This window comes from Equus caballus, chromosome 5 (genome assembly GCF_041296265.1).
Source record: "Equus caballus isolate H_3958 breed thoroughbred chromosome 5, TB-T2T, whole genome shotgun sequence".
NCBI classification, from domain to species: domain Eukaryota; kingdom Metazoa; phylum Chordata; class Mammalia; order Perissodactyla; family Equidae; genus Equus; species Equus caballus.
In genome coordinates, this window is record NC_091688.1 from 35826672 (window position 1) to 35840954 (window position 14283).

The 14283-nt window shown below is 41.3% G+C and overlaps 1 protein-coding gene across 2 annotated transcripts in view; it reads left to right on the forward strand.

Moving 5' to 3' along the window:
* COPA (COPI coat complex subunit alpha) overlaps window positions 1-13623 on the forward strand; it is a 39541-nt gene extending 25918 nt beyond the window's left edge. Inside the window, exons 15-33 of one of the 2 annotated variants that reach the window (XM_001914729.6) lie at window positions 121-260; window positions 815-900; window positions 1016-1154; window positions 4833-4995; window positions 5100-5246; window positions 6030-6219; window positions 6342-6437; window positions 7612-7700; window positions 7898-8021; window positions 8910-8999; window positions 9179-9288; window positions 9692-9769; window positions 9936-10004; window positions 10559-10695; window positions 10976-11162; window positions 11250-11360; window positions 11683-11844; window positions 12509-12703; window positions 12962-13623. In XM_001914729.6, coding sequence (XP_001914764.3) covers window positions 121-260; window positions 815-900; window positions 1016-1154; window positions 4833-4995; window positions 5100-5246; window positions 6030-6219; window positions 6342-6437; window positions 7612-7700; window positions 7898-8021; window positions 8910-8999; window positions 9179-9288; window positions 9692-9769; window positions 9936-10004; window positions 10559-10695; window positions 10976-11162; window positions 11250-11360; window positions 11683-11844; window positions 12509-12703; window positions 12962-13021 — 2373 coding nt within the window. In that variant the 3' untranslated portion in view covers window positions 13022-13623. Of the gene's footprint in view, window positions 1-120; window positions 261-814; window positions 901-988; window positions 1155-4832; window positions 4996-5099; window positions 5247-6029; window positions 6220-6341; window positions 6438-7611; window positions 7701-7897; window positions 8022-8909; window positions 9000-9178; window positions 9289-9691; window positions 9770-9935; window positions 10005-10558; window positions 10696-10975; window positions 11163-11249; window positions 11361-11682; window positions 11845-12508; window positions 12704-12961 lie in introns of both variants that reach the window. The other variant, XM_023640888.2, reaches the window with a different exon arrangement.
* The last annotated feature ends 660 nt before the right edge of the window (window positions 13624-14283 follow it).

Below are 14283 nucleotides of genomic sequence, written 5' to 3' on the forward strand. Positions count from 1 at the left end.
AGACAGGAAAAAAAGATACTTTGTTTATTGAAGCTAAGGAACAATTGCTGAGGGATGTTGTTAGCTGTTGTCATCTTATATACACACTTCTCTTAACCCCACCTTTGATACTCATTTCAGCTTCTGATCAAGAATCTAAAGAATGAGATTACTAAAAAGGTACAGGTGCCCAATTGTGATGAGATCTTTTACGCTGGCACTGGCAACCTCCTGCTTCGAGACGCAGAATCCATCACACTCTTCGATGTACAGCAGAAGCGGTAACGTGTCAGGTGCCCCTAAGCAGATAGGCACGTAGTGGGGGAGAGTGGGTATCTTTACTGGGAACTTTTTTCCCCCAAGTGAGTTTGCCTTGCGACTTGGCCATTTCTTGTGCTGTATAACTCCAAGACTATAGCCACTTTTTTCCCCTCTGTGATCACTCTCCATCCTGTACATATACACTAGCTTTACAACGAGGGGTTTATTTATTACCTGTTTTTAGAGTATTTATCTGAACAAAGAATGCTCTAAGGACTTAGAATGATAGGGATACAGAGATGAATAACACAGTTCCTGTACTTAAAAGAGCTTATAGTTCAATGGCGAAAACAGGCATACACAAATCCCTAATAATACATGGGAATGAGGGGCAGAGAGTTGGAAAGAGAAAGTGTCCAGTGTGAGCCAAAATGTTTAAGTCACTGAACTACAATACAGAGAATGCTTATTTGCTGTTATTTTAAGAAATTGGGGTTTACATTAATTTGGAGATGAAAAGAAAGTAGGTCATAACCTAGGTCCATTCATGTTTACTTTTCTCTCTCTATCCCAGGACTCTGGCATCTGTGAAGATTTCCAAGGTGAAATATGTTATTTGGTCAGCAGACATGTCCCATGTAGCACTACTGGCCAAACATGGTAAGTCTTCATTATATCCACCCTGATTTAGAGACCAGTCCTTCCCTCCCCATCCCTGCCAGTCTACTTCACTCACCCTGTCCAGCAGAGCACTCATGCCCTTTGCCTCTTACAGCCATTGTGATCTGTAACCGCAAACTGGAGGCTCTATGTAACATTCATGAGAACATTCGTGTCAAGAGTGGGGCCTGGGATGAGAGTGGGGTGTTTATCTATACCACAAGCAACCACATCAAATATGCCGTCACCACAGGGTAAGTTAATTATCTGAATACAGAGTGAGAGAAGGTGCCTTCTTGAAATCACTGTCCTGTCTCAAGGGATGTAACTGAAGTCCTAAACTTTGGTCATGGAAAAGCTTTGTCTGGTGTATATGTGCTAGGGGCATCAGAATATTCTTTCTTAACTCTTAAAACTGTAAAATATGACACAAATATAGAAAATTACATAGATTGTATATAGGGAAAATAGCAAGTGGTTATATAGTGAACATCTGTATGACTGCCACCCAAGTCAAGAAATAGAACAGTTTTGACACTCCAGAAGCCCTTTGCCACATGGTCCTTATTGATCACAACTCCCTCTATTCCCCACCCTAAGATAACATTATTCTGACTTGTATGGTAATTTCTTCCTTGCTTTTCTTTGCAATTTTACCAACTAGTGTGTGTCATAAAATATTTAATTTTGCCTGGTTTTAAACTTCATATAAATGAAATCATACTGAATGTATTATTTCATGTTTTGCTTCTTGTGCTCAATGTTTTGTTTAAGATTCATCCATGTTGAGCTCGAATTTATTTATTTTCATTATTGTGTAATATTCTATCATATGACTATACCACAGTGTATCAGTTCTACCCTAGAAGGATATTTGAATGATTTCTAGGTTTTGGCTATTATGAACTGTGTTCTTTTAAACATTCTTTTACATGTATTCTGGTGCATACGTACATACTTTTCTCTAGGGTGTCTACATAGAGCAGAACTGCTGGGTCATAGAGTATGTGCATCTTCACATTTAATAGATAATGTGAAACTGCTTTCCAAAGTGGTTGTACCAATTTGCACACCCACTAGTATTGTATAAAAGTTTCCATCCTTGTCATTCTGACTAACACTTGCCTTTGTCAGGCTTATTTTTTTCTATCTGGTAGATGTGTCATGGTATCTCATTGTAATTTTACTTTTGTATTCTCTGATTCCTAATGAGATTGAGCAACTTTTCATTTGCCCATCCATCAGGATTTCCTCTTCTGTGAATTATGTTCAAGTCTGTTATCCATTTTTTTTAATGAGTTATCCTTGTAAATTATAGGAGTTCTTTCTATATTTGAATATCAGTCCTTTTTCAGGGCTATGTGTTACAGATATATCTCCTCCCATTGTATACCATGTGTTTTTGATTCTCTCTATGATACCCTCTGATGAACAGAACTGCTTCATTTTATTTCAGAGACATTGCTATAGAGTTATTAATTCTAGTATTTTATTTGGATTTTCTTTACAAATAATAATGGCATCTGTGGGTAATGACAATTTTGTTTCTTCTTTTCTAGTACTTATACTTTTATATATTTTTCTTGGCCTACTGCACTGACCAGGATCAGCAGCACAATGTTGAATAAACATGGTGATGACAGACTTTTTTGACTTGTTCCCAATTTAAAGGGCAAACTTTCAGTGTGTTGGTGTTATGTAAGCTTGCTGTAGATTTTTTTGTAGATACTCTTTATCTATTAAGGAATCTCCTTGGTATATCCTGAGTGAATATTGAATTTTATTAGATGCTTTTTCTGCATATACTGATGTAGTCATACGATTTTTCTCCTTTCGTTAATGTAGTTAATTAAATTGATTTTTTTTTAATGTTAGACTGACATTGTATTCCTGATACAAATCTAACTTGGTCATGATGTTTTATCTTTTTCAGATCTTGCTAGTTTTATTTTACTAATATTTTGGTTAGGTTTTTGCATCTGTGTATATATATATATAAGTGAGATTGGCCTATGATTTCCCTTTTTCTGTCCTTGTCAGGTTTTGGTATTGAACTTGTGCTTATTTCATAAAATAAGCAAAATAATATACCTTATTCTGTTCTTTTAATGAGTTTGTATAAGATTGGAATTAATTCTTCCTTGAATAGGTGGGTTAGGATTTGCCAGTGAAGTGATCCAGGCCTGGGGCTATCTTTATAGGAGGATTTTTTATCTGATTCAATTTTATGTAATAATTATAGGACTATAGGGGTTTTCTATTTCTTTTTAGTCAATTTGGTAAATTTTATTTTTTTCAGAATTTGATCACTTTTAAAAAGTTTATGCAGAGGCTGGCCCAGTGGCACAGCGGTTAAGTGCACACGTTCCACTTCCACCACCTGGGGTTTGCCGGTTCGGATCCCGGGTGCGGACATGGTACCACTTGGCAAAAGCCATGCTGTGGTAGGTGTCCCACATATAAAGTAGAGGAAGATGGGGATGGTTGCTAGCTCAGGGCCAGTCTTCCTCAGCAAAAAGAGGAGGATAGGCAGCAGTTAGCTCAGGGCTAATCTTCCTCAAAAAAAAAAAAAAGTTTATGCATATCCTCATTCTGGAGGCTCTATAGTGATATCCTCTTTTTCATTCCTATTATTGCTATCTTCTCTTTTTTTTTTTCCCCCCCAAAGATTTTATTTTTTTCCTTTTTCTCCCCAAAGCCCCCCGGTACATAGTTGTGTATTTTTAGTTGTGAGTCCTTCCAGTTGTGGCATGTGGGATGCCACCCCAGCATGGCTTGATGAGCGGTGCCATGTCCGCACTCAGGATTCTAACCAGTGAAACCCTGGGCCACCAAAGCGGAGTGCACGAACCCAACCACTCAGTCATGGAGCCAGCCCCTCTTTTTTCTTAGTTAGCCTCACAAGAAGTCTGTTAATTTTATCCAGAGCTTGCTTTATTGAACTTCTCTGTTTTTTTTTTTCTATTTCTTAACTTCTGCTATTGGCTTTATTATTTCCTTCTAAGTACATTCTTTGGTTTTACTTTAAAAAAGAACAATAAAGTTTTTGAGATGGGTACTTATTAATTTTTGGTCTTTTTCCTAATGTACGCATTAGAGCTCATTAGTTTTCAGTATTTTTTCTAATACAGTAGATGCATTTTAACGCCATAAATTATCCATCAAGTATTACATTAACTATACTCCTAAGTTTTAGTTTGTAAACTTTTTATTTTCATTCAATTTAAAATATTTTTTACTTTTCATCGTTTCTTTGTGCCTCAGAATTCTTCACATCTACCCCTCTCTTACTTTCACTTATAGCTTATAAGGAAGAAATTAACTGTCCATAGTGGCCTAGTGATTATGTTTCAGAACTTAAGATTTAATTTTTAGGTCTGATTCCTGTAGCCATGTTTATTAGCTCCTAGAGTAATAGCTTATGAAGAAAGATCATACCATCTGCCTCATCTTTTCCCACTTCATACAAAAGAATAAAATAAGTAAATATGACATTTAGTTCTCATTTTTGAAATCACTTGCCATTTATACCACTGTTCAAATGACACTTAAAACAGTAATGAGAAGATAAAAGGCTGTGTCCTAGGCTTTTTCCATTTCTGTTTATTTTTTTAAAGATTGGCATGTGAGCTAACATCTGTTGCAAATGTTTTTTTTTCTCTTCTTCTCCTTCCCAATGCCCCCCAGTATGTAGTTGTATATTCTAGTTGTATGTCTTTCTGCCTCTGCTACGTAGGACCCCACCTCAGCATGGCCTGATGAGCGGTGCTAGGTCTGAGCCCAGGATTCAAACCAGTGAAACCCTGGGCTGCCAAAGCAGAGCACGTGAACTTAACCACTCGGCCACAGGGCTTGTCCCTTTTTCCATTTCTTTACAGGCTGGATTTTCCCCTCACTTGCTGAAAGTTGTGCTCTCTAACTCCTGTTCTTAGGGACTATGGGATCATCCGAACTCTGGATTTACCCATCTATGTCACACGAGTGAAGGGCAACAATGTATATTGCCTAGATAGGGAGTGTCGTCCTCGGGTGCTCACCATTGATCCTACTGAGTTCAAGTTCAAGCTGGCCCTGATCAACAGAAAATATGATGAGGTATGAAATGAGAAAGCATACCAGGAGTACTGAGAAGAGCAACACTCCTTTTTACCTATAAGTGATCTCTGTTTCCTGCCCTACCCACCCGCACAAATGTCTAGGTACTACACATGGTGAGGAATGCCAAACTAGTAGGCCAGTCTATCATTGCTTATCTCCAGAAGAAGGGCTATCCTGAGGTGGCACTGCATTTCGTCAAGGATGAGAAAACTCGCTTTAGTCTGGCACTGGAGTGTGGGAACATTGAGGTGAGAGAAATATGTTCATAAGCCCCATATCGTTGTAGAGAAGTTGTGAGAGGGCTAGGGTGGCATTGGGAAGGCATTATTCTGTACTTGCTTTTTTAGCCAGTATGATGGAATTAGGGATTTTTTCAGTTGTTTGCTAGAACCATCTTCCTGTGGCTGTTCTCCCATCTCCACTTTTCCTGTCTCTGCTTCTGCCACAGCATTTCTACTGTTGTTATCATGCTCACTTAGTCTGAATTCAATAACTACTAAAGCAGGAGCAAGATAGTATGGAATTTGAAAATCTTGTTATTTCCTTGAAGTTTGACTTGCTGATTGACTGCTTAGACAAAGGAGTACTTATTAAACTTTGGGACCTAGAGTCTATAGGCATTATTTTTAAGTGGGGAGAGGGTTTAGGAAAATTGGCTTTCCAGTTCCGAATTTCCTTCTTTTATTATTTCTTCTGTCTTTCCTAAAGCCCCTGTGGATCTTCAGGCCTGGCAAGTAGGAAATAATGTAGCTAAGCAAGAATCAGCCCTATGAGATCAACTACTACTAGGAGATGATTTTGTTGTAAAAGTAAATTTCTGAGGAGGATGATAATGTGATGTGATGCTTCTGTCTGTGGAGCCAGAGGGATCCTATTTATTGATAAGATTTTCAATAGGATTGGACTGAATACTGGGAGTGATTGAAAGTTTAGAGAGTTCCTTGGGAGATTTATTTAGACACAAACACTTTGACTGTAGTCCCTGGTTTTGAGTCACAGTATTCTCCAAGCTGTTAACTTTCATTCTTTAGATTGCTCTGGAAGCAGCCAAAGCACTGGATGACAAGAACTGCTGGGAGAAGCTGGGAGAAGTAGCTTTGCTACAGGGGAACCACCAGATTGTGGAAATGTGTTATCAGCGCACCAAAAACTTTGATAAACTTTCCTTCCTATACCTTATTACTGGCAACTTAGAGAAACTTCGCAAGATGATGAAGATTGGTGAGGCCCCAGAAACTAAGAATGGGAAGAGAGGTCCTTGGGATAAGGAGGAAGGCAAATAGAGGAGAGAGAGAACTTAAGAGAGAAGACCTAACTTAGTCTCTCTTATTGACTTGGTACAGCTGAGATCCGAAAGGACATGAGTGGCCATTATCAGAATGCCCTATACCTGGGAGACGTGTCAGAGCGAGTACGGATCCTGAAGAACTGTGGCCAGAGTAAGTATCTGTGCGGGACTCACTAGCTCTGTTGAGGCCTTAGGAAGTATTTTCTTTTCATAGTATGTTATTCATGTATAGTGGTGAGGTATTTCCCTGCATTGGGCATTTTCACAAGAGACAACATTCTCCTACCACGCTCAGAAGACTTTCTTCAAAGTCAAACAGAGATACAGCTAGAATATTCAGACTGGCCAAACACACTTATGAAAATAGTTAATAGTCATGAGATTTTAAAAGGTCTTGGAGCAGATACCCTAGTAAGTTGGTTGGGTGCCATTAGAATTTTATTCTTTTACTTAAAGTTTGGAGGTTTCACTCATTTATTCTTTTATATATTCAAGGGATATTTTTTGAGACCCCACTATATACTAAGCATTATACTAACATTTGAGATATGTTTGGGAACAAGAAAGGTGAAAGGTGTGGTTTGCACCAAGGTGCCGGCAGTGAAGGGGTCAGCAGTGGTCAGATTTGGCATTTATTTTAAAGGTAGGATCAATAAGATTTATTGAAGGACTGTATGTGGGATGTGAAGGAGAGGAGTCAGGGACAATTCCAAGGTTCTCGTCAACACTGATGATAGATCTTAAGGACAAGCAACTGTATTATTTATCTATTGCTGTGCAACAATTTATCCCAAAAGTTAATAGTTTAAAACAACAAACATTGATTGCCCTGGTTTGCGACATGGCTTAGCTGGGTGCCTCTGGCTCAGAGACTCTCATGAGGCTGCAATCAAGGTGTTGACCAAGGCTGCAGACATCTCAAGGTTCAAGTTGGGAAGGATCCAGTCCCATGCTCACTACGCGGCTGCAGGCAGTCCTCAAGTCCTCACTGACAGTTGGTTGGGAAATGTCAATTTTCTGCCATGTAGGGTTCTCCATGGGACAGTTCACAATATGGCAGCTGGTAGCAAGTGAGGACATCCAAGATGGAAGCCATAGTCTTTGTATCCTAATCTTGGATTAGCAACAGTCTTTGTATCATAATCCCATCACTTCTGCCATGTTCTGTTCATTAGAAGTGAGTCAGCAAGTCCACCCCACACTTAAGGGCAGGGTTTATGAATACCGGGAGGCAGGGATCTCTGGGGGAACATCTTGGAGGCTGCCTACCACAGCAGTATTCCCTTGGAAATGTACCTATACCACAAAGTCTATTTTCTCTGCAGAATCACTGGCCTATCTCACAGCTGCTACCCATGGCTTAGATGAAGAAGCTGAGAGCCTGAAGGAGACATTTGATCCAGAGAAGGAGACAGTGAGTCTTTATTTACATGAGCGTCTCTCATTACAGGATTAACTCTGAAATCTTTGGACACTTTAGGCTTACAAATGTCGCTCTCCCACCTGGTTACAGGGAGAGGCAGAGAAATAAACGGGATCAGGGGAGGCTTCGTAACTTTCCCTATGTGATCCTTGAGAGCTATTTGCTTTTAAACTTCTTCCACCTTTCAGATCCCAGACATTGACCCTAATGCCAAGCTGCTCCAGCCACCTGCACCTATCATGCCATTGGATACCAATTGGCCCTTATTGACTGTGTCCAAAGGGTTCTTTGAAGGGACCATTGCCAGCAAGGGTAAGTGCCCACTTCTCCTATAGCTTTTTTGTTGTTTGTTTTATGAAGCACTGGCCTAGAGAGTACCATCAGCTTTTCTGTCCTTTTCATCTGTACTTTTTTCTGTGTAAAGGGTCAAGGAGCACTGAGTTGCCAATCAAAGTAATGGCACAGTCTTAAAACTAAATAAAAACATTACGAAGTCATTAACATTTGGAAAATAGAGGGAGGGGAAGAGAGGGATTTGTGAGTCCCTGTCTCTAACAACCACTGTTAATGTTTTAATGTGTTTCCTTAGGTTTTACCATATATGTAATCATATTCTCCATTCAATTTGTATCATTCATGACATAAAATCTTAAGGTGCAAATTGAGGCTGCCTCAAATTGTGTCATGTGGGTATATGCAGATGTGTGCTCCCATCCTCCTCCCCCTGCGCCCCCCCCCCCCCCATTTTCTTGGATTTGTCTACTAAGCCGTTTCTCCTTACTAAGAGCCTAAATAGATCCTGGGGCATTTTGTGCTCAGCCCTACTCTTTCCTCCATCTGCTCTCACCTACCCTATGTCCTCATGCCTTGTACACACTGTAGTGGTGGTAACTTAGCAAAGATCTTAGCAGGAAATTCTATGAGGTGGTAGCCAAAGGCTGGTAAGTGAAAAATGGCTTAAGAGGCAGTTTTTGGTAGCAGAAATGCCAGTTGTTTCCATCTTTTTCTGTTCCTTCTCTGTGAAACTTATTACAAGTTAGCGTAACATATATACCACAAAAATAGGTAATAAACAAATCAGTAAGTGGACAAAACCTTGGCACCTGCTTTTGTAAGAATGCACCTTACCTGCAGAGGAGGAGGCCATGTCTCAGACTTGCCTGTCTAAAACCAGCTCCTTCCTGTTCCTTCCCAATGTAGGGAAGGGAGGAGCACTGGCTGCTGACATTGACATTGACACTGTTGGTACTGAGGGCTGGGGAGAGGATGCAGAGCTGCAGCTGGATGAAGGTAAGAATGCTGTTCCAGGACTGTTCAGGGCAGATGGGCTGCCTACATTGGGATAGGGTTGTGGACAGCTCTGCATGGTTCCAAACCGTGGGACCAACAAGGTTCCCAGCATTTTCCTTTCCTTTGGCTAAGATTGTGTCACTACGCAAATCTATTTTGAACCTGGATTTTCTTTACAGATGGATTTGTGGAGGCTACAGAAGGTTTGGGAGATGATGTTCTTGGCAAGGGACAGGAAGAAGGAGGTGGCTGGGATGTAGAAGAAGATCTGGAGCTCCCTCCTGAGCTGGTATGTGGAATTCTTAACCTTTTAAGGTTCTCTCCTTTTCTTCCTCTGGAAGCCAGTGTCCCAATTGTCCCCAACCTGTGTCCTGAGGTTCCCAAAAGGGAGGGAGTCTAGACCCTCCTAATCTGATGCTTATCTCCCCTTTGAAAGAAAGAAGAATGAGATAATCAGGGTTGTGCCAGTGGCAGCTTCTGAAAAGGCAGCAAGCTTTTTTGTCTGATTCGGAGCTTTTGGTATAGCATTTTGTTACTGGTAAAGCTGCTCCTATTTTGAGGGTCTTTTCCTACAACCACCACCCCTCCTCCCTAGTAGAGGCTGGGAACAAGGTAAAGGGCTGTGTTTAGATTTAGCAGAACAAAGTGCTTGAATGGCTTAAAAAATGACTCACTTTTTGTTTTTCTCCTAGGATATACCCCCTGGGGCAGCTGGTGGAGCTGAGGATGGATTCTTTGTGCCTCCCACCAAGGGAACCAGTCCAACTCAGGTAAGCAGGGAAACATAGCCCTTTGGGGATGAGTGTTTCTGAGCTGGCTATACTTGATTAATGTGTAAAGAGTATCCATACTTTTCTACTACAGGTATAGGGTAGGATAGTTTGGGAAGAGAAGGGGCAAAATTTCACTTAGCTTGAGTTTTCTGTTTCTTGTTAGATCTGGTGCAACAACTCTCAGCTTCCAGTTGATCACATCCTGGCAGGCTCTTTTGAAACAGCCATGCGGGTAAGTATTAAAGTAACCTTGGCTCTTGTTGAGTGAGCCTCACCCGGGGTCACAGGGAGATGGTTGACTCATTTAAGCCAAATGGAAATTATCCTACCCACAAGGGCAGAAGTGTGTATATTTATCATGGAAGCCCTTGGTCTTGCTTGAGGAAACCTGCCTCATAAGGCCTTCCTCTTACATGGTTTCTGCTTGGCCTAGTAATCTCAGAAAGTGGATCCTTCCAGCCGTCTTCCATCCATTTATATAGCCTGCTTTCTGGCTCGCATCAGTGAAGTTAGCACCCCTTCATGAATGGGTGTATGTTTTGAACACTAAGCCATGTGTTATATTAATAATAACAATAACAATCACCACTGCAACAACCAGTAACGTTTATTCAGTGGTGACTGTGTGCCAGGCACTGTCCTAAGTGCTGTATAGGTATTATTAAATGATTAAATGTCCTATAATTGAGTGTAATTTACTGATGAGGAAACAAGTACAGAGAGGTTAAAACTAGTTTTTAAGTGGCCAGGCCAAAATCCTTATGTTTCTTTCCTCTTGTATTCCAGCTCCTTCATGACCAGGTGGGGGTCACCCAATTTGGCCCCTACAAACAGCTGTTCCTACAGACCTATGCCCGAGGCCGAACCACCTATCAGGCTCTGCCCTGCCTGCCCTCCATGTATGGCTACCCTAATCGCAATTGGTAAGGCCCCTTGCTCCTGGCTTCTGAATGTTCCAGCTTGGGGTAGATATTTCAGATGGTCAGGGACCTCAGGGACAGTCTGAATTGTCCCAGAGCAGAGGTCTCCTAGTATGAAAAGATCTTCAGCTTACCACGTGTGAGGTCTGGTTTACACCTGTTGCATCCTGTTCCCCAGCTACTTTCACAATAGGGTGGTTGTGATCATGTTGCCAGAAAAAGAAGTTGAGTTTTAGTGGACTCCTGACTGTCCTCTTGTCTTCTCCCTACTTTTCCCTTCCAGGAAGGATGCAGGGCTGAAGAATGGAGTACCTGCAGTGGGCCTGAAGCTTAATGACCTCATCCAACGGTTGCAACTGTGCTACCAGCTCACCACAGTTGGCAAATTTGAGGAGGCTGTGGAAAAATTCCGTTCCATTTTACTTAGTGTGCCACTTCTTGTTGTGGACAACAAACAGGAGATTGCAGAGGTAAGAGGGTCTAGCCGCTTGTCCTAGTTGTAGGCACCCCTGCATTCTTGCCTCTGTACCATGACTTTCCTTTGCCCCTCTCTCCAGGCCCAGCAGCTCATCACCATTTGTCGTGAGTACATTGTGGGTTTGTCCATGGAGATAGAAAGGAAGAAGCTGCCCAAAGAGACTCTGGAACAGCAGAAGCGAATCTGTGAAGTAAGATCTCTGGGTCTCTGAGCAGTACAGAGGCATCCTCCCCTTCACCCTCCAATAGGTCTGAAGTCTTTTAATTCCAAACCCAGATCTCAATCTGGGGTGTAAGAGAAATTGGGGCCCATTTTGGTGAGGAGGGGAGGTATTTCTCCACCTATTTTTCTCATCCCATCAGTCCTCCATACTTAGGAGGAACATGTCCTCTCTGCTTTATTTATAGTCCTGTTTTTATTTGTTTTGTTTTTCGTGCTTGTGTAGCAGCTTATAAATGACTTATCTCAGCTGTGGTATCAGCCTGGCATATGTTCCTCTTTCTGTCCACCAGATGGCAGCCTATTTCACCCACTCAAACCTGCAGCCTGTGCACATGATCCTGGTGTTGCGTACAGCTCTCAACCTGTTCTTCAAGCTCAAGAACTTTAAGACAGCTGCCACCTTTGCTCGGCGCCTGTTGGAACTTGGGCCCAAGCCAGAGGTGGCTCAACAGGTAGATGGAAATTCCTTCAGTGAGCATAAGGGAACCAGATCTGCTCTTACACAGAGGGAGTAGAAGACCAAGGTCCTTGCCTCTGAAACAAAGCACTGAATAACAACATTCAACAAAAAGAGCCAAGAGAATGCCATCCTCTGTTTACTAACTGGCATGAGTGCCTTCTTTTATTCCTGGAAACTGAATTAATAACTTATTCAGACATGGTGCCAGTGTGAGAGTGACCTGCAACCTGGAGTAGCTCCACTATACCTGAGAATAACCCCATTCCTGTCCTTAAGCTCCAGATATCCCATTACCACCACCACTAACCTCCACATACATGTCCCATTACTTGTGTTCTCCAAAGGCATTCTTCTTGGGCAGTGAAAGCCAGTTTTAGCCCTTTCAGGCCTGACCCCAATAATTCCCAGACTTGGTGGAGGAGTATGGGTCTAGATCCATGGAACCACTTTAGCATTGAGAAGGGGAAAGCCTGACACAAAAGGAATGGTGATTGTTACCCCTTCACTTAGGTCCTGTACAGAGAACATATTCTGTATTGACTCAGTACGATTGTATCTTGCATCAAAGATACTGCTAAACCATGGTGATAAGATTATTTGAGTTCTAGTGTACAGCTTTCAGTTCTCTTAAATAAAATATTCCTTCCCTGCCTTAGACACGCAAAATCCTGTCAGCCTGTGAGAAAAACCCCACGGATGCCTATCAGCTCAATTATGACATGCACAACCCTTTTGACATCTGTGCTGCATCTTATCGGCCCATCTACCGTGGAAAGCCAGTGGAGAAATGTCCACTCAGTGGGGCCTGCTATTCCCCGGAGTTCAAGGGTCAAATCTGCAGAGTCACTACAGTAAGTACTGTCCTCAAATTCTAGGATATTGAGGGAAGAGGGAAAAAAAGAAACAGTTGGTCTTGTCTTTCTCCTGTATTTGCCCTTAGTTCCTTGAGGCAGTGATACTGGAGAAAGCTCGAGCTTTTTCCTACTCCTAGAGGCAACAAACAGTAACAAAACATTCTACTGTGCTCATTGAAGAGTGGAGGGAGTAAGCTTTCTAGGCTTCTCACCCTCACAAATCCCTAACTTTTTCCTCTGTTTCCTCTTCCACAGGTGACAGAGATTGGCAAAGATGTGATTGGTTTAAGAATCAGTCCTCTGCAGTTTCGTTAAGGCTCCCTTTGTGTGTGTAGGGTCAGTCACCATATTTTCCCTGGGAGAATGAGTCTCTCTGTCCTTCTGACTCCCTCTTCCTCAACTATCCTTCAGATTGTTGACATTTAGCTCTGCCTGCCCTGAAACCTAGTGCCCTTTTCTCTTCTTCCATGGCTAATCAAACTGTCTCAACTTGATTTTTTTTTTTTTTTTGCTCCGAGGACCTCTCATCATCTCAAGGTGACTACAGTTGTGGTCACCCTTGGCCTTGCCTTCCCAGCTTAGATCTTTGAAGAACAAATGGAAACTCAGTGATAAACATTTGTTTAGTAAATTCCTTTGAGATTTATCCTTTCCCTCCCCACCACCTTTGTATCCTTTTTGCTAGGAAGGAGCAGGATGTAATAAATAATGGCATCTTTTACTCAGTCACAACAAACTCTTAGCCATTCCCTATTTTCCTTGGGCATTTAAATTCCCAGGCAGGTACCCTCTCTGTGGCTAGAAATGAAAGTCAAGTAGTTTTCCAGAAATGTACATCACTTTTTATTGATTTGTTCTTTACAGCCATTGTTCTTGTGTTTTGTTTCTCACACTAAATAAAGTAAATTTCTATGAGAGTTTCGTGGCTTGCCATTTGTTTCCTGGACACTCTTATGTTCCTACTTACTGCATGCAACTGCCCCACCAAAGCAGTATCTTTCCTTCAATAATTATTTTTAATTACAAAAGTAATAAGTACCCATTGTTTTAGAAAAAGCATACGTTTTTCATAGGATATATTAAACTGCTTGAGAATTGTAGAAAGCAAGTAGCTCCCCTATTCCATTATTGACTGCAGCCTTCTATCTGTTGCTAATTATGGCTAGTATTTACTGAGCACCTACCGTGTACTTGTCACTGTTCTAGATGTTCTATATGTAATATATACTTATAAGATTAATTAATAATACATTGTATATGTTACAGTGATTACATTGGCAATGCAGTATTTGCTTGTCATGTGCTAAGACACATTGGGTAGAGTGATGTACTGTGCCTTTAAAATATGTATTTTTTCATTTTAATTTCATGTTTTCAATAAACAATACACTCATATAGTTCAAAAATCAGTAAGTGTAAAAACCTGTTCTGTGATTTTTTCCTCCCACTCCTTTCCTCTGCCACCCAGTTCCTTTCACCTTTCCAAAACAAGTAAGTACCGTTGTTAGCTTCTTTATATCCTTCCAGAGATGTTTTTATCTATAGGCAAACAGATGTGAATGTTCTTCCTTATGCCC